The sequence below is a fragment of the Myotis nattereri genome, assembly GCF_964212035.1.
Source record: "Myotis nattereri genome assembly, chromosome: 16".
Classification (NCBI taxonomy): Eukaryota; Metazoa; Chordata; class Mammalia; order Chiroptera; family Vespertilionidae; genus Myotis; species Myotis nattereri.
In genome coordinates, this window is record NC_138091.1 from 53,066,283 (window position 1) to 53,085,607 (window position 19,325).

At 60.2% G+C, this 19,325-nt stretch overlaps 1 protein-coding gene across 2 annotated transcripts; it reads right to left on the reverse strand.

The window, feature by feature from the left end:
* Window positions 1–179: 179 nt before the first annotated feature.
* HID1 (HID1 domain containing) lies at window positions 180–16,777 on the reverse strand. 2 transcript variants are annotated; one of them, XM_081110260.1, is made up of 19 exons: window positions 16,581–16,777; window positions 10,968–11,117; window positions 10,375–10,545; window positions 9,756–9,869; window positions 9,129–9,235; window positions 8,767–8,883; window positions 6,553–6,775; window positions 6,313–6,369; window positions 5,524–5,664; window positions 5,261–5,351; window positions 4,930–5,081; window positions 4,756–4,834; window positions 3,976–4,140; window positions 3,328–3,555; window positions 2,858–2,964; window positions 2,327–2,407; window positions 1,731–1,822; window positions 1,366–1,524; window positions 180–1,086 (listed from the first exon to the last, which is right to left on the reverse strand). In XM_081110260.1, the coding sequence occupies exons 1-19, from the start codon at window positions 16,644–16,646 to the stop codon at window positions 1,023–1,025; spliced, it is 2,364 nt and encodes a 787-aa protein (XP_080966386.1). In that variant the 5' UTR covers window positions 16,647–16,777; the 3' UTR covers window positions 180–1,022. The 2 variants fall into 2 exon arrangements, with proteins under 2 accessions (XP_080966386.1, XP_080966385.1); XM_081110259.1 differs by having other exon boundaries at window positions 6,313–6,372.
* Window positions 16,778–19,325: the final 2,548 nt, after the last annotated feature.

The following is a 19,325-nucleotide window of genomic DNA, read 5'->3' on the forward strand; positions in this document are numbered from 1 at the left end:
AGGCCCCTCCCCTCTCCTGTGGGCTCTCTCTGTGCGGCCACAGCCCAGGGGTCCAATTCTCCAGCCCCCTGACCCCCAAGAAAATGACCAACACTGGTTCCCAGCAGGCACTTAGGCCCCCTGGGGATTGACTCTGGGAGGCAGAATCCTCAGCTCCCCTCCGAGCACAGACAGCCAGGGCGTGGACAGCGGTTTATTGTGTAAAGTGGCCGATTGTACACAGCAGAGATTGTACTGACACAGGAGGGGTGAGGGGGCCAGAGGCCAGAGCCTGGAGGCCGGAGGGGAGGATGGAGGGGTGGCGTCCTGCCCCCCCACAGGTCCTCCAGGCAGTGGGTGGGGGTGGGGAGGACTGAACAGCTGCCCCCTCCTCATTCCCTTTGCCCCCGTTACTGGATATAAGATGGGGCCAGGCTGTATCCACTGACCAGGAAGAATATAGCAGGATGCCCTCGACACCCCATGCCAAGCCCCTAAAATGCATGGGGTCCCCCAGCCTGGCTTCTGCAGCCAGCCAGCCAGCCCCCAGCCTCCACAAGCCCCCAGGCCACACACCCTCCGCCCTCAGGCCCTGGCAGCAAGCCAGGCTGTACAGGTGGCTTCAGGTAGGAGGTAAGGCCCCTCACTGCCCAGGGGGCCCAAGAAACAGCTCACGGCTCCCTTTTAGGCAACGCAGAGGGCACAGGAGGCCTCAGTGAGTGGCAGGGAGCTGGGCGGGCACCGAGTCAGCTTAGAGACAGGCCTTGAGGGGAGCAGAGGGCGGTGGGGCTCTGGCCAGGGAGACAGGATGCTCCAGGAGTGGGTGGGGGGAGTTCAGGGAAGGTCAGAGCCGATCCCCAGCATCCCAGCCATAGGGGCCTCTGGGAGCTGCCACCCAGGGCTCCGTCACTCTGCCAGCCTCCCACCCTGATCATAGTAAGTTAAAGCTCAGAACGGTCAGTGGGTCGAGGTGTGGGGAGGAGGATGGGCGGACCGGGGCCTCCCACCCTCTCCCAGCCCCTGTTCCTTGTAGCTTTCCATCCTCACACCCGCTGGATCTCAAACAGCTTCACGTCGGTGTCATACCAGACAGGCGGGTCCACATTCCTGCAGAGGGAGTGGGCTGTCACTGGGCACTGGGAGGCCTCGCAGTGATACCGCCCAGACCCCTCCCGCCCCAATGCCCGTCCCAATGCCCCACCCTGGGCCCTGGGTGCCCACCCTCAACCAGACAGGACCACCCCCGTTAACTGTCTTGACATTAACCATTAACCCCACTACGATGGGGGACCCGGTGCTGAGACCCCGATGAGCCCCACTGGGCAGACGCTCAGGTGGACGCCAGACCCACCCAGCCGGCGGCTGCCCCACCCTCCCGGCGCCCACCTCAGGTAGATGACGCCCCACATGTAGGTGCGGAACCACATGGCCGTGCCCGCGTTGGCCTGGTACTTCCGGATGAGGATGGGGTGGGGCACGGGCAGCAGCCCCACCAGGGTGCCGTGCTGCAGGAACCGCAGGATCTCCGACTCGTCGGTCAGGCCCCTGTCAGGGATGGGGTGTCTCCAACACGCTCACGTGGGAAGCCCACCATGCAGGTCAAGGGGAGCAGGGGGCTCACCCTGGACCCGCAAGGCCTGTGCCCCCGTCACCCCCACCCGAGCCTGCACTGGCCCCTCCTCAGAGCCCACCTGTCCCCGCAGCCCCACCCTCACCCCCCAGAGCCCCACCCTCACCCCCCAGAGCCTCACTTGTCAATGCAGATCTTCTCCACCTGGGGCACCAGCACCTGCAGCAGCCGCATGATGGTCTGCAGCGGCAGCTTCGCCTTCCAGGAGAGGACCTGGGGGAGGGACAGGGCTGCTGGGGCTGGGGAGCCTGACCCTGACCCTGACCCAGAACGGCAGGCTCCCCAAGGCCAGGTGTGTCCCAGGTCACACAGCAAGGCCTGGACGGGCCGCGCCCCTGAACAGTGACCGTTCTTCATGGCCAGCGTGAGCACCTACTACCTGCCAGACCCTGTCCCCTTGGACCCTCACACCGGCAGCTCACAGGAGTGTTTATACCCCCATCAGCGCCATGAGTGTGGCCTCAGGGCGCACAGGGATGGGCACTCCAGGGGGGAGCTGGAAGGTGATCCAGTAGGAAAATTAGTGCTGTGGGCAACGGAAGCTCCCCCCGAGTCAGGGGGAGGCAAGGCCACCCGGCCAGGAGGCTGGGCCCCAGCCTGGCTCCCGGGCCAGTCCTGGGACTTGGACACCTTCCCACCGAGGCTTTACTGAGCTGTGGCTAGTCCCAGGGCCCCTGACCCAGTCCCCACGTGGGTGCCACCTGCCCAAACCCTCACCCACTCCGACGTGGGGCTCCACTGCCCACTGGCTGACGCGCTGGACAGTCGCCGCTGCTCCTGCCACGTCTGGCTGGGCTCCTGGTCCCAGGAAAGGGGTGGGAGTGAGGGTGGGAGGCATGGGTACAGGGTGAGGGCAGGGGGCAGAGTAGCGGCCCCTCTTCCAGCCCATCCCACAGTCTGGAACCCGGGAGGGCAGTGGGATCTCCCCACTGGCCCAGAAACATGGGGGACTCACTCCCACCTGAGGGCCAGCCCAGCCCCGCACCCTTTGCCCTGGGCCCTGGGCCCCAGGCCCTGCCCAACCCAGCCCAGCTGGTGACAGGTTTAGGGTAAAGGCCAGCCCGGCCTCAGATAAGGCTGATGGATGAGGAGTCTGAAGGCCAAGGGCTAAGCCCATGACCAATAAAAAAGGGAGGGTCTGGGAAAGCCCCCCCACAGGGACTCAGCGGGGTGCCTGCCCCCGCTGCTGCGGGTGACCCAGGCTGCCCAGGCCGGGCCCCACCTCCAAGGCCAGAGCCCCTCGCCCACCTCCTCAGCTGGACTGCCGTCCGCGGAGCTCTGGGGGGGCGCAGGCTCCAGGGACCGCAAGGTGCCATCCTCGGACACCTGGGACTTCTCCGTCAGCTTGTCAATGCCTGGGGGGCCAGGTGGGCGTGAGGACCCCTGCCCAGCGCCCTCCCGCAGCATCCCCACCGGGCCCCACCCCCTCCCCTCCAGGCTCCCTCTCCCCCCCACTTTAGAGCCACTGTGCCTGATCCCCCAATGCCCCCACCCCTGGCCGCACCCCTCCCAGAGCCCACACCCAGGCGTGAGGTCAGTGCCCCACTAAGCCAGTGCCCCTCTGGACTCCAGCATCTCTGCCCCCCGCCTCAGCTGCCATCCCCACCGATTCAGTTTTCCATGCCCTTTGCCAGAGATGGGGTGACACACCCCAAAGACCCTGTCCAGCCCCCACCCATGCCGGTGTCCACACCCTCCGCCACCCGCCAGCGCCAGACCTGGGGTGGCCACCAGGCTGGTCTTGAGGGTGCCCGGCTCGGCGGGGGCAGCTGGGCGGGAGCCCTCCATGGAGGCGCCCTCCTGGGAGCTGGTGCGGGACAAGGGCTCGGGCGCTTTCCGGCGCCGCTGCAGGGCCTTGTGGATGGCGGGCGTGTCGGTGGGCAGGTTGGCCAGCTGGTGGAAGACGCTGCGCTTCCGGATGATGGCGTAGACCAGGTTGGAGTTGCCTGTGGGGAAGGAGCACCATCTCACAAGAGGAAACTGAGGCTCAGAGAGGTTATGCCAAGGCCCTAATTTACACCAGGCAGCCCGGCACCTGTGACACCCATCCAGGTCGTGCCAGTCAGAACGTCCCTCTCCCCAGAGTAAGATGATCTGTCCGTGTGGCCATCTGTTTAGAGCCGCCCTCCCCCTCCAACCCAGCTGTGAACGCCACGGGGCAGGGAGCAATCTGCTTGGTTCTCCACCGCGTCCCCCGCACCCAGCACAGGGCTGGGTACACAGCAGGTGCTCAATAAATGCACGTTGGACAAACCGGGGGTTGGGGGGGGGGCAGAGGACTGTTAACTCTTAGATAGGAAGGTATCCTCGCCCACGGCCCACCCACCTCCTGCCCCCGAGGCCAGGGGGCGGGGGTGGGGCCTCACCATCGAACTGGTACTGGATGATGTTGTTGAAGACCTCCAGCAGAAAGAAGACCAGGTGGTGGTTCTGCGCGGCCGAGAAGAGGAACCAGGTGGTGGAGAAGGCCTCCAGCAGGTGCAGCAGCTTGTTGGCCGCCACCATGGACAGGCTCTTGAGGTAGGGGGACACTGCAGGAAGGGCTCGGCTTACCCCTGGGCCCCCCAGTGGCCCCCCGGGCACGTCCTGGACCTGAGCAGGACAAGGTGCTCCTGCTCCCAAGCCCTCCCCGCCCCCCCCCCAAAGCCCCCGAAAAGCCAGGAAGAGGACACCCCCAGAGGCCCAGGCCACCCTGGCCGTGACTTCTGCAGAGCCCCAGGGAGCAGTTTAGCTCCGCCCCTGTCCCTCCACCATGTGGACAGCTGTCCTGTTTACAAAACCACTCACACGCGCCCTCCCGCCCACTCCTCCCCACACCCCTGCGCGGGAGGCGGGACACAGACGAGACCATCCCCATTTTACAGATGGGGACACTGAGGCTCAGAGAGGTACGTAAACTTGCCGAAGTTCCCCAGCTGTACAATGACTGGACAGGAAAGCAAACTCAGGACCGTTAGGTCTTGCTAGCACCTCAAAGTGATATTCTCCATAGAATTAAACACATATTTGTGGCATAGCCTGTGAGGGGGGATCGGATGATAGAAAGGCCCTTGCATTTCTATCCATGGGAGTGGCGGGCAAGTCAGCCTGTGGCCCGGCGCCACCTGGTGGTGAGCAGCGGGAAGGCGGGTTCCGGGGCCCCCTACCGTTCACCACGATGGTGAGCAGGCAATCGAAGAGGGGCTGCAGCCGCTGGTGCCCACTGGTGATGATCTTATGGAATACCTGTGCGGGGGAGCAGAAGGGCGGCCATGGGGTGCCCTCTGCCTCCAAACTCAGCCCAGAGGACACCGCCCCCATGCACCCAGGGGCCCGCTTACCACAATGAGCAGGTCAGCATGGGTCCCCGTGAAGACCGGAATGTCCATGGGCACGCGCACTGAGTAGGGCTTATTCAGCCGCACCCCGAAGTTCCGCTCCCCGCTCAGAAGCAGCAAGATGAAGACACCAATGTGCATCAGGCCCACCCGAGCTGTGACAGGTGGCGTGGGAGGGGTCACCAACAGGGTGGGAGGGGAGGAAGGGAGGCAAGGGGCAGGGACCATCCTGGGGGGTCTGAGCTCCTGGGAGATGGATGGACTGGCTGGGCCACCCCTCTTCAAGGATCCCCCCATCCTGTGCCCCTTCCATCCAATGCACACCCCTCCTTACACTGATCTGCTCGGGCATCGTTGAGGAAGTAGAGGATGGGGACCAGGATGTCCAGCACATCGCTGCTCTTCAGCACAAAAAAGAGGAATTTCTGGGGGAGGGAGGAGGGGACAGGCAGGCAGGGTCAGAGGGAGCGGCAGCTCCGCCCGCCCTTCCCCCTCCTGGGAGTCTCCCAGACCCTGTGCCCATCCCTGGCCTGGCCAAGTAGCTGCTCCTCAGAAGGGGAGGCCGCTGCCTGCAGGCTGGCCCTGCAGCCGGCCCACCTTGTTGAAGTCGCAGAGCTTCCAGAAGAGGACCAGCAGCTCCTGGTGGAACTGGATCTTCTTGGTGGAGTTGGGCAGGTAGGTCTGGAGCAGGGGGTTGGACAGCAGCCGGGCTATGCCCTTGAGGATGAACTGGAAGTCCTGGGAGGGAGGGCAGGGGCCCGTCAAGTCCTGCTCCCTACAAAGGCCTCTCCCTCCCCCAGAGCCTGGCCCCACCCGAGAGCCCGAGGGGCCCAGATTCCAGCGTCGTCCATGGCTGTCCTGGGTGAGCCCCTCAGGAAGCCGAGTCCAAGGCTGGCCTGGAGGGGCCCTTCCCTTCTGCCAAGAGGGGTCATTCGCTGAGCACCTGCTCCCCGCTGGGCTGTGCTGTGCTCTCACTCAATCCTCACAGAGCCAGGGAATAGCTCCGGGCCCCATGTTACAGCTGCAGAGGGCAGGGCTTTGGCATCACATCAGACACAGGACCTTGGGTCTGCCTGGCCTTTAGGTCACTGCATTCCCCTCCCTCAACCTTTGAGAAACTTGCCATCACAGCCACCTCCTCCTGGAAGCCTTCCCAGTTACCCTCACCCGGTTGAGGCCATTGGCCCCTTTCTGCAGATTGAAACCCTCACAGTCCTACGGTCACTATTTCACTGCAGTGACCAGAGACCATGGGGACTATGGTTCCTTTAGGTAGGGGTCAAGACTCCCCCAGCCCATCTCACTGCGCCCCCTACCCCCTGCAAGGCCATGACCCTGTGGGGTGGGCATCGAAACCGCCCCGAGCAAGAGCAGCGCTAGACTCACCTCCTCGCGATGGATGCGGGACAGGTAGTTCACAAACAGGTTCTCGGGCCCTGGAGGCTGCTGAGGGTGGAGCTGGGGTGAACAGGTGCCCCCACCCTCTGCCCCGACCCCAGGCCTCGGCAGCTGGGCCCCCTCAACCCCCAGGGTCACCACAAGGTGCCCCCTGGGTATCCCTCGCCCAGCTCAGCGAGGGGGGGTGCCACCTGGCCAGAGGCCCCGCCCTCCCTCTCCTGTTCTTACGTCGACGTCGTCCATGGCCGTGCCCGTGGTGGTGCCGTCCACGGTGGGGCTGGCGCTGGAGGCGCTGTCGTGGTCCAAGGTGACGATGAGCACCTGGGCGGCCTCCTCCACCAGGGGTTCCCGGTAGTCGGAGAAGAGCAGGTGGTTGTAGGGGATCCCGTAGCCCACAGGGTCATAGGCACACACGGTGTTGAGCAGGGAGGTGAAGAGGGGCAGGGCGTGTCTGCAGGGAGAGGAGCAAGGGGCCTGCAGAGAACCCCCCAGGCCCAGCCCTCCTCCATCCCCACAGTCATCCCCTCCTTCAACCCGGGTTTCAGTGCCCGCTCTGGGCGGGGCCGGGACGCAGAGCCGGAGCTCGTCCCTTCCTGTAGAAGGAGCCCGCCTGTTCCTTCCTGCCTCTGGGACCCGGACCCGGACCCTCACTGGCTGGCTGCGGCGGGAGGAATTTGTTCCCCAGATGGGACGGCCAGTCAGGCGGGGCTCTTGGTAGGAAACCATGTCCACATCCCTCCGGCTCCTCGCGCCAGGGTGAAGCCTGGTCCTTTTTTATATATATATACTATTTTTTAGAGTTTCACAGCAAAATTGAAGGCCCCGAGACGTGCCGCTCACCCCTGCCCCGCGTATGCAGCCTCCCCCCCACCCCCCCCCAACCCCGGTGCCCCATCGAGGAGCCTGCACTGACTCATCGGAACCACCAAACCCATCGCTTCCATGAGGGTCCGTCTTGGTGCCGGAAAGCCTCCAGCTAGGGCCAGTGGGTGATGATGTGGCCCCTGGGGTTCTGAGGGGCAGGACCCTCCCTCGGGGCTCCGAGAGGGGCTGCTGGCCCACGGGAGGTGAGCCTCCCCTCAGGAAGCCGGGCACACGCTCAGTCACCCAGTTCCCAGGCCCCAGGTGACGCCATTCAGAGATCTGTGAGATGTCAGGGTTCAAGCTCCTCATCTTACAGAGGAGGAAACGGAGACCCAGAGAGGTTAAGCGGGTGGCAGGCGTGGCCATCTGCCTGGTGAGGCGGGGGAGGAAGAAGACTGGCCGGCCTGCGCTGTGGCTGGTGGAGGAGTCCCCTGGGCCCCCTTCTGGGGGGAGGGGGAGGGGGAAGGGGAGGGGAGGTTGGGCAGGAGGCCAGGAAAATCTGAAGGAGGAGGCGTGCCATGTGGGCACCAGAGTCTGGGAGTGAGGGGATGAACCAGGACCCTTGGGGACACGAACTCGGGTGCTGCCAGCACAGCCCTGGGCACAGCGGGAGCTGCACAGCCGAACGGCCTGTATCTGCTTCAAATGCTCGGTCTGCCATGTGACACCTCTGTACTCAGATGAACCCCCATGGCCCGTGAGCAAGCGCCCCCCTCGGGCCAGGCTTCCCCATCCTTTAGGGTATATTCATGATGCCCCCTCCTCACCCATTGTCTAAATTGTACTGACACCCGCCCCTAAATAAATAAATAAATAAATAAATAAATAAATGGCACTGCCCAATACAAGCCACATGTAGCTCCTAGGAGCTTAAAACGTGGCTGGTCCGAATTGGGAGGTGCTGTAAGTGTGAACTACACACCTGATCCTGAAAATTCAGCATGAGAAGGGCATGTCACACACCTCAATCACTGTGGATATTGATGACATGTGACATGCTAATATCTTGGCTAGGTTGGGTTAAATCAAACATATTATTAAAATTAACTTTACCTGTTTCGTTTTTACTTTTTAATGTTGCTGGTAGAAATGTTTAAATTGCATGTGTGGCCCTAACCGGTTTGGCTCAGTGGCTAGAGCGTCGGCCTGCGGACTGAAGGGTCCCGGGTTCAATTCCGGTCAAGGGCATGTACCCTGGTTGTGGGCACATCCCCAGTAGGGGGTGTGCAGGAGGCAGCTGATCGATGTTTCTCTCTCATCGATATTTCTAAATCTCTATCCCCCTCCCTTCCTCTCTGTAAAAAAATCAATAAAATATATTTTAAAAATTAAAAAATAAATTGCATGTGTGGCTCGCATAGTAACTAGATGGAGGATCCAGGCACCTGTCACCCAGGGACCCCAGCGGGACATCGGACAGCACTGGCATAGGTGTGGCTGTTACGTTACAGGTCATCACCACCAGGGGGCAGCACCTCCCGTCAAATAAGACTCCTAGGGCTGGAGCCAGGCCTCCGCTCCTCAGCTCTGCTGCCTGGAACAGGAGGAAGGAAGGAAAGGAAGGCAGGAGGCCCTCACCTGTTCTCTGTGGAACAGAAGAACTGCACCCACGGGTTAGTGCTGCCACTGTCCGGAGCTGGAGGCAGGTACATGGCCTCAGAGAAGCACGTCAGCAGCAGCTTCAGCAGCTCAGTCCTTGGGGAGGGGGTTCAGGTCCTGAGGATCCCCGTTCTCCTCTGGGAGGCCGTGCCCACCCTGCCCAGCCCAGCCCAGCTCAAGTCCATGAAGAGAAATGGCCCATTTTCTCCCCGTGAGGCTGCGGCTGGGTCATGCGTGGGCAGCGTCCCTTTACGAGGCCACGGCTGGTTCCCTCCCTGAGCCGTGCAGGGGCCAGGCCTGGGGTCCAGCACGCCACGTGCTCGGAGCCCAAGAAAGCTCACCGGTTCATGTCGTGGATATAGTTGGGCTGGGGCGAGTGAGCAAAGCCCACGCCCGCCTCCCAGATGTATTCACAGCTGTCCAGGGAGTGCATGTCCTCCGCCAAGTCCTGGGGACAGGGTCGGGGAGCGATCGGGCTGGGGGTGGCCAACCTAAGCACCCCCGTCCCTCATGTCACCCCAAAGACAGATTCTCAAATGCCCCGGCGCTAACGCACAGGGAAGAAATAATGTTATCAGCCTCTTTCACTTGCTCAGTCCAGTTTGAGACGCAGAGAGAGAGGGAGGGGAATGGAATTGGGTGTGTCTGGTGGTGGGTGGGGATGGGTGGCAGAAAGCACTCAAGGTCAAGTCCATGGGCCGACGGAGAATGAAAGGGCCAGACCTCCTGTGCCCAAGCCCCACACCCCGCCCACTGCCCAGGCAAAGACAATGGGAGCCTGTGCCCAGCTCCCGGATGCAAGGGGCATGGCCGGGCACCAGGTGGCTCCACTCCAGCTGTGCCAGCCACCGCCCCCTCCCTGGGACCATGCAGCCCTGTCCCCGAAACACCCTGCCCTAGAACTTCACTCAGCCCCAACCCAGAGGCCAGAGCCCTCCCAGCCCAGGGGGTCGGGGATCAGCTCTCACCACAGTGCTCCTCCGGTGGCTCTGGACGGTAAAATCTGGGCAGAAGAGCAAGTCAGCAATGGCCAGGAGTAGGGACTCGGCCAGGGGCCGGGCATTCTCGTCATCGTCTTCTCCCTGCTCAGGACACAGCGCCCGGGGCCACCTCAGTGGGAGCTGGCCAAGGAGAGGCGGCCCCAGGACTTGGGGGAAGGGAGGAGGACGGGGTCTGGGCCCAGGCGGTCACTGGGACAGAACCAGAGCGGACTGGGGCAGTGAGGAACCCTGCCGCTGACAGGAGGGGCCAGGCCGCGCATGTCCCCTAGACTCTGTGTCCCCTCAGCCCTGCAGGTGCCTGGAGATAAACCCAGGCAGAGGGAAGATGGGAGCCAGAGGGAGAGGCCCAGCTGCCCTGCGCCCAGCTGTGCCCAGCTGTATGGGCAGAGACCCGTGGGAGAGGAACTGAGGGCTCAGGGAGAAGGAATCGAGCCCCACTCTCCCTGCCCCGCACTCCCCCAAACCCGGGGAAGCCTGGAGGAGGGTGGGCGGCCCTGGTTCTTGCCCTGGGCCAGGTTCCCGCCCTGTCACAGCTCCACTGCCCACCCAGCCCCGCCCGCCCAACCAGGCCCTGCCTGGCACAGACCTCTCCTCGCCCCGCCCCGGGCACCGTGGACCAGAAGAAGCCCCTCCAGTCCGGGTCCTCAAAGATGTAGGGCAGCACGCGGGTGAGGAGCCGGCTGCAGTTCAGGACAATCTGCTTCTCCTTCTCCGAATGGCAGCCGCTCTCGGCTCCCTGCACCAGCTTCTCCACAGCCTGTGGGGGGGCAGAGGGGCACGCTGGGAGGGTGGGAGTGGGGCCCTGCACGTGGCTCGGATGGGCACCCCAGGCTCAGAGCGGGAGGCCCGACCCCACAGGGCCACCCTCCAGACAGGGTCGGCCAGCCCAGGCGGACGGGACATGGGCCAGCCCACCACTCATTGGCTGAGATCTTGTTACGCGACCCCCGACCTGAGCCTCAGTTTCCTTATCTGTAAAATGGAGACACTAACAGTGGCAGCCGCACCGGGCGAGCTAACTGAGCTGACCCGTGGAAAGTGCTCAGCAAGTTCTGGCCCGGTCACTTCCCCATGGCCACTTCCCCAGCACCCAGAGCCCGCCAGGCCCCTCGGACCACAGGGCTGGGCCAGCGTCAGTGTCCCCAAGCGGGTGGTGAATGGCCCAGCCGGCGCCCTCACCTTGTAGCACAGAGTGGCCAGGTTGGAGGGGGACTCCTCCCGCACGGCCCGGATCTCCGCCGCCGGCACCAGCGCGAAGACATCCTGCACCGAGGTGGCCGTGTCCGCCCAGAACTGGTCCCAAAAGGCGTCATCGGTGGCTTCCACGGGCTGTGGGGGAACCCAGTGTCCAGAGTTGCACAATCCTTTGCTGAAGAGCCCATAGTTTGCCCAACATGTAGCCAAGGAAACCCCCAAGAGGTAAGCCATGGCCCCCCTACTCCACCCCTGCTGGTGCCCAGGAGCCTCCCACATGGCCACCATGAGTCCCAGCCCGCACAGGCAGGCTGGGGCACTTGGCACAGATGGTCAGGGGTCAGCTGGGCATTGAGTCCAGCAGCCGAAGCCTCACCCGGCTCTGAGGGACTGTGTGACCATCCACCGCTCTGGAGACCTTCTCAAACCCCACTGCCTGCAGACTGAGTCCAGACCTCAGCCAGCCAGTCAGCCCAGACCTTGCCTAAACACACCTACTCGCTGCACACCTGCGTACACACGTGTGCACACACACGCATACGCATGCACACACACCTGTATTTGCTGTCCCTCCAACACAGCCATGCCATCTTTTCTCCTAGCCTTTGCTCAGACTGCCCCCTCTTCCCGGCATGCCCACCCCTCCCGACACATTCCAAAGTCCCACCAGCCCTATTGAGGCAATGTGCCTTAAACACGTGTATGCCTTTTGAATTATACAGGCAATCCATGTGAATGGTAATATTCCGGAAATATTTCCCAAGGAAATAGTTATGCGTGTATGAGGATGCCAACTGAAGTGTTATTGTTGACAACAGTAAAAAGTTGGGCTCAATTTAAATAACCAACAATGGGGGAGTGCTTTCAAAAGTGAAGGCACATTCATACAAAGGGATATTATGCAGCCATCAGAATCACGTTTTAAACGAATATTAATGAATATTCACAGTGTCAGGGTAGGTGAAAAAAGGATTAAAAAACGATCACAGTTTTGTGTTAAATTGTATAGTAACAAAAGCCTACACAAAAGTGTTAACAGCAAGGATCTCTCTGGGTGATTTTGTTTTTTCGTTATGCTCTTCTGTAAGCGCAGGACTATTACTATTTTCTTCCTTTTGAATGTTCCTCTGCGGGGGGCCAGGCTACCAGGCTCTCTACTTTCTGAAGAGCGCTTTCTGCGAGAGACCATCCCCCTCGCCCTGTCGCCCAACGCTCTCCCTTCTCTGCAAGGCTGGCCAAGGGCCCGGCCAGCACCCTGGATCCACACATAGTACTATGCATTACCCTTCTATTGAGAAAAAGAAATACCTTGTTAAAAAAAAAATTCTAAAACTAAAAATGGAACTCCCATTTGACCCAGTGATCCCACTGCTAGGAATAAATCCCAAGAAACTAGAAACACCAATCAGAAGGGATATATGCACCCCTATGTTCACAGCAGCACAGTTTACAATAGCTGAGATTTGGAAACAGCCTAAGTGCCCATCAGCAGATGAGTGGATTTAAAAAACTGTGGTGCATCTACACAATGGAATACCACGCTGCGGTAAAAAGGAACTCTTACCATTTGCAACAGCGTGGATGGACCTGGAGAGCATTATGCTAAGCAAAATAAGCCAGTCAATGGAGGAAAAATACCACATGATCTCACTCATTTGTGGAATATAATGAACAACATAAACTGATGAACAAAAACAGATCCAGAGACAGAGAAGCATGGATCAGACCATCAAACCTCAGAGGGAAGGTAGGGGAGGGTGAGGGTAAGAGGGAGAGATCAACCAAAGGACTTGTATGCAGGCATATAAGCCTAACCAATGGACACAGACACCAGGGGGTGAGGGCATGAGCGGGGGTGGTGGGGGCAATGAGGGGATAAGGACACATATGTAATACCTTAATCAATAAAGAAAATAATAACAATTCTGGCCCTAGCTGGTTTGGCTCAGTGGATAGAGTGTCAGCCTGCAGCCTGAAGGGTCCTGGGTTCGATTCTGGTCAAGGGCACGTACCTAGGTTGCAGGCGCCTCCCGGCCCGGGCCCTGGTTGGGGCACATGCAGGAGGCAACTGATTGGATGTGTTTCTCTCACCTCGATATTTCTCTGTCTTTCCCTCTCTCTTCCACTCTCTCTAAAAATCAATGGAAAAGTATCCTCGGGTGAGGATTAAAAAGAAAATAATAATAAAGTGCTCTGAAATTTGTTTAAATAATAATAACAACAACAATAATAACAGTGTTTTCTGAAGCCACTTCTTGCAAGAAGTCTCCCAGAGCTCTGGACAGATGGGCTTGCTCCCACCTTGGAACCCCACTCCCGACCCACTCACCACAGTCCTGGCTCCACCAGTCTTGAGGCCCCTTTAGTCCACAGCCCCTCCTCCCTGACCTTGCAGCTGAGGCATATGGCGGATGCTCAGGCAATATTTGTTCAGCTAAAGGCTATAATTACTCCTCGAGATCCCTTCAGCCCAGTCACTAGGCAGGGCCGAGGACCAGTGGGGTTGTCCAAAGTTAGGGCTGGGGTCACAAGCCTCACCGAGGTCCAGGTGTACCCAGGCCACTCCCCAAGCAACACCCCTCACTGAGCTACAGGGCAGCGTGCGGCCTTGGCCCTCTGGACAGGCCTGGCACCCAGGCCTGCTCAGTCCCAGAACTGGTAGAGCGAGTTAGTGGGGGAAGGAGGATGGGGAGTGGGAAACAGGGGCCAAAGGAGGGACCCAGCTGGCACCTGGCGCCCTCAGCCAGGACAGCCCTCTGACACTCACTGGGGTCCCCGGGTTACCACAGTGGCCAGGGTAGGGGTGGGAAAGGACATCCCGGAAATATGAAGAGCCCTCCCTCCCCAATCTGGGAGCACCTATGGGAAACTCTCATCTCGACACCTTCCCCACCTCCCAGGTAACCACTACCCCCTTTAAAGGGGCAGAAACTCATCTCAACACCAAGTAGACTTGGCCTCTGACCTAGTTCATCACGCAAGTGTCCCCAGGGTAGCCCAGCCCCGAAACAGAGGAGCGTCCCAGTTGGGAGCTGGCCTTGAACTTCAAGAGTGGTGACTTTCACCCCCACCCCCCATCCCCAACTGATCCCACCGTGGCTTGGACACTCCAACTTGGCAACCATTGCCTGACCGTACCAGGCTAGCCTGGTGCTACAGGTATCGGCCAGGGTCACTGGGGCCGCTTCGGCTCCTAAGGGCAGGGACATGGCTTAGTTCCTGCCTCAGTTACCCCAGCTGGGCTCCACCCAACCCAAGAACACTCTAAAATCGAAGCCAGTTTCTTTGGAAAAGAAGCAGCTGGGCAGGCGCCCGCCACCAGGGGCACAGAGATGGAGCTACCTGGTGGGAAACCAGCTGTTCTCACCCCAGCTCTGCCAGGACCTGCTCAGGCCAGAACTCCCACTGTTGAGGGCCCAGCTGCATCTTTGGAAACCTTTCTGGGGGAGGGGGGGAAGGACCAGCCTGCAAAGGGTGACCTGTGCTGGAGGACTGTGTCACCACGGCATGCACACGCAGTACATGTGCACACGTGTAAACATGGACCGACCAGATCCCATCTGCCCAACAGCAGAGAACTCAGAACATGTGGGAGCGAGGAGAGGGTCCGGGTTCAGGAATGTCCCCTCCAGAGCCCCACCCACCTGGGAAAGACGCAGGAGCCCAGCCAAAGCTCCTGGCCCTCAGAACCAGGGTCGGGCCAGCCCAGGCAGGAAGGAAACAGGATGCAGCACAGGAAGGCTGAGGGTGGGAAAGGCGCTGGGCCGGCTTGTCACTGCCCACAGCAAAACTGTGTCCACAGCACAGCTTCTGGGGGCCCAGGACCGGAGAGTACCCCGTGCCCAACCGGCCTGAATCTCCACGGAGGGGCAAGGACTGGAATGACCGACTATCTGCGATCTGGTCCTCACTCCGCAGCTGCCCAAGCCAGGTCACTACAGGGCACCTGAGGTGTCAGTCCCCGAGGGTCTCTCCCTCCAGGCGGCCCAGGCCCCTCCCACCTGCAGGGCCCCAGAGCTCCCCAGCGGGAGACCCAGGCTGGGCACTGGCTGCAGTCCTGTCCCAACGCACTCTCCTCAGCTGGGAAACGGGACAGCAATGCCCCAGTCAGCTCCATCGCTGTACTGAGGGGGGAAGGGGGGGCTGGAGCAGGTAGGAATGTAGTCTGCCCAGATCCCTGGGGCCCTGGCTGGCCTAGTCCTGCTGGCCCAGCACTGGACCCTAGCAGCTGAGCCAACAGCCCATAGTTCACTTCTCCACCAAGGTGTTTCCCTCGGCAGGTAGGTAAACACTGGAGCCTCCCTTCCTCTTCTCTCTGTGGCCCCACCTTGAGGGGCTGGCCACCCGCCACCCGCAGCCCTAGGCGCCCCATCGCTAGAGAGCCAAGGGCCAGACGAACCAGGCGCCTGGGGGAAGCGGCGAGGAGCAAGGTCTGGTTTCTATCACCCCCCTCAGCCGGCTGGACTCTCCAGAGGCGCTGGGCAGTGGCCAGCACCTGGCCTTTCTCTCAGGGGAGCAGGAGAGGGTGGGACCAGTGGTCTGGCCTCTGGAGCTGTGACCAGCTGGCTGTGGAAATGGCTCCCTCCCTCCCACCCTAACTGCCAAGAGCAAGTGAGAGCAGAGCGCCAAGGAGCAGTGGGGTGGGTGGGGTGGGATTGGGGGTGAGAGGAAAGCCCCAGATAGCAGCAGGTCCTGACTCCCTTGCAAGTGGGGGATCTGGGGAGTCAGGGCCAGCATCTCTGTGGCCAGAAGGGCCTGGTTCAAGGGGTGGGCAAGGAAGCCGCCTTGCTGGGCCAGGACCTGTTGGGGGGCGGGTGCGCAGAGGGGGTGAGGAGGTGGCCTCTGTGCCACTTGTGGACTCGGAGGAGCATGGACTAGGCTGCAAGACACCCCCAGGCCCCACACCAGCAGGTCAAGGGCAATGTACAGGTTTCTCAGCCCTGACCCAGGGAACAGAGGGAACCCCAAACACAGCCACCCCCACAGCTGGGCCTCAGAGGAGGAGCCCCCTTCGGGAGTGGTCCCGGCTGGGACACTGGATTCCAGGGGCCTGGGAACAGGTCCTCTTGCCAGGCTGCTGGGCCTCTCCTGCCGTGGGCATCGACCTGGGCCCAGCAAGGCTGCTGCCGCCGCGCGCCAGCTGTTACCCCGACCAGGGCGGACGCCGGCCCGGCTTTGTTTGCATTGAGTCAGCCGGCTCTGTGTGTCCGGGACCCGCGGGCACCGAGGGGCAGGGAGGGGAGGAGGGAGGTGGATGGGTGGGAGGAGGCGGGGAGAGGCTGAAGATGTAAGCCTGGAGGGACGGAGTGGATGGGGGATGGGCAGGGGGTGGACAGCGGCGATGCCGGCTCGGGAAGTAGGCACACGTCAGCCTAAGGTGGCAGCAGCGGCTGCGGGGAGAGATGCTCCCGGGAGAGAAGGCTGGGGCGAGGGGATGGAGCATCGGGTCCAGGCCAAGCGATTTGGCTCTGGCCTCAGTATCACCCGCGGGCCCAGCGGGGTCCCCCATCTCAGGACAAGCCAAGTTCGCGCAGCCCCCCGGCCCTGCCCAGCCCCCAGCCCGGCAGGTGGGTGGGGAGGCCGGGGTCCCGGGCGCACCTGCGTCTTGGTGGTGAGCTGGATCACCGCCTTTCGGAAATTCAGCTTGGAGTCGGCCGACCCCATATCGTTGGAGCCCGCTCCGGCCCGGCCCCGACCCCGACTCCCGCCCCGGCCCCGGCTCGGGATCCAGCTCCAGCTCCAGCTCCGCGGCCCCCGCTGCTCTCGCAGGAGCAGAGCTCGGCACGGCACCCCGCCCGCCCGCCCGGCGTCGGCCCCGCCTCCTCGTGACTCCGCCCTCGCTAGGCCCCGCCCCCTAGTGGCTCCGCCCCCCCCCCCCCCCCCCCCCCCCCCCCCCGGCACCTGCCGCCGGGGAGGCACTGTCCACTGCGGGGTCTGCCTCTCCGACTCAGCTGGACCCGATGCCTCCGCGCCCTTCCCTCTGCGTCGGAGCCTCGTCCCCGCTCCATCGCCCGTTTCCGCCCCAGCCCCAGGGCCCGCGATCCTCCCAGGCCCCCACGCCATCACTGGGCCCACACTTTCTCAGCCAGCTCTCTCCCTTGAGTTTCTTCCTTGTCAATCCTGTCCTCCCCATTCTTATTCTTATTATTATTATTTTTTATTACTATTATTATTACTATTATTTAGTATCTGCTCTCGTGGTTCCCCCTTTTCTGGCCTGTGAAACCCACGTGTCCAGACAGCCCCGGCTCAGCCATCCATTCTGCGCAAGGAAAGGCGGACTCAGTGGCCGCTCCAGGAAAGCAGCGCGGGGGTCTGATGAGAGCTGGAGTCCCTCTGGGTCCCACAGCTCCTTTCTGGCCACCTGCCTTCCCTGAAAATCCTTTTAAGTCTGTCCATTTTAACAAATATCTTGAGGGACTGGTATTTAGCAGCACTATCAAGAATGGGAGCACAGGGGCTTAAGTCACAGGGCTTATTCTTTTTTTTTAATATATATTTTATTTTTCACAGAAAAGAAGGGAGAGGGATAGTTAGAAACATCGATCAGCTGCCTCCTGCACACCCCCAACTGGGGATGTGCCTGCAACCAAAGTGCATGCCCTTGGCCGGAATCGAACCTGGGACTTTTCAGTCCGCAGGCCAACGCTCTATCGTCTATCCACTGAGCCAAGCCGGTTAGGGCCACAGGGCCTATTCTTAATGAGCAATTATCTAGAGAGAGAATCAAGAAAAGAATCAGCCGTGATTCAACCAGTGAGCCTTTGATGGAAGCAAAGTAGTAGCAGTAGAAGTAATTAATAATAATGTGACGACAATGTCGCTAACAACAGAATCCCACCTCTGAGGTAAGTATTATCCACATTACCCATTTGGGGAAACTGAGGCTCAAAACATTTAAGTTACTTGCCCAAAATCACTAGTAAGGAGCAAAGCAAAAAAAAAAAAAAAAGGAAATTCAACTCACCCCAAAAGAGGTTGCACTTTTCTGTAACATCATCTTGCATGCTATGTCTGGAAGCTTCTGAAAATCCCAGATGCTTCAAAAGGAGGTGAAATTCAGCTTCAATAGGAATTCCACAGCTGAAAAATTAGGGACGCCCCATCGAGGCAGCAAAGGGGTGGCAAAGGCAGGGTAGGACAGGTGTGGAGGCGGGAAGGAGGGGGCAGGGTGTCAGCATGTCACTGGGTGAGCGGACTGGACAGAGCAGGTCTGTCCTTGCTCCAGGGGTGTGTTTTCCCTGGCCTGGATGAAATCCTGGGCAGGCCCCATGGCTTTTCTGATCGCTCTGAGATAACGAATGAATGGCACCTTTATTTGGCATTAAAAAAACAAATTCAGTCCACTCTACAAAGCACCCAACTCTAGTCCAGCCCAGAGCGACATTAAAAACTCTGAATCTGCCCATCCACAGCGGCTCAGTAGTTGAGCATTGACCTATGAACCAGGAGGTCACGGTTCAAATCCTAGTCAGGGCACATGCCCAGGGTTTCAGGCTTGATTTCCAGTAGGGGGCGTGCAGGAGGCAGCCAATTAATGATTCTCTCCCATCATTGATATTTCTATCTCTCCCTCTCCCTTCCTCTCTGAAATCAATTAAAAAATAAAAATAAAACTCTACCCTGGCTGGTTTGGCTCAGTGGATAGAGTGCCGGCCTGGGGACTGAAGGGTCCCGGATTCAATTCCAGTCAGAGGTACATGCCTGGGTTGTGGGCTCGGGAGGCAGCCGATCAATGATTCTCATCATTGATGTTTCAATCTTTCTCTCCCTATTCCTTCCTCTCTGAAATCAATAAAAAAAAATTTTTTTTAAATAATAAAACTCTGCCGAAACCGGTTTGGCTCAGTGGATAGAGCGTCAGCCTGCGGACTGAAGGGTCCCAGGTTCGATTCCGGTCAAGGGCATGTACCTGGGTTGCGGGCATATCCCCAGTGGGAGATGTGCAGGAGGCAGCTGATCGATGTTTCTCTCTCATCGATGTTTCTGGCTCTCTATCTCTCTCCCTTCCTCTCTGTGAGAAATCAATAAAATATATAAAAAAAAAAAAAAATAATAATAATAATAAAACTCTGAATCTTAGTCATTAAAGAGATGCAGATTGAAACCACAATATGATAACCATTATATACCTACTAGGTGGGGTCCCTCGGCCTGGCCTGCGAGGATCGGGCAGAAACTGGCTCTCCGACATCCCCCAAGAGGTCCTGGATTGTGAGAGGGCAGTTCTCGGGTGATGCACCCCAGAATCGGGTTCCCTCCTCTCTGGTTCCCCCACCTTCACTCTTCTCTCCCTCCATTTCCTGCTGGTGCTCCCCACCAGTGGGCCCACAACAAGAGAGC

Bases quoted from the DNA above. Each gene is read 5' to 3' on its own strand.
- HID1 (XM_081110259.1), bottom strand. From the start codon at position 16,646: ATGGGGTCGGCCGACTCCAAGCTGAATTTCCGAAAGGCGGTGATCCAG. The intron at 6,373-6,552 runs GTAAGAACAGGA...CTCCACCCTCAG, and splicing joins CGGCCATGGACGACGTCGAC to CAGCCTCCAGGGCCCGAGAA. The intron at 3,556-3,975 runs GTGAGGCCCCAC...CCTTCCCCACAG, and splicing joins CATCCAGTACCAGTTCGATG to GCAACTCCAACCTGGTCTAC.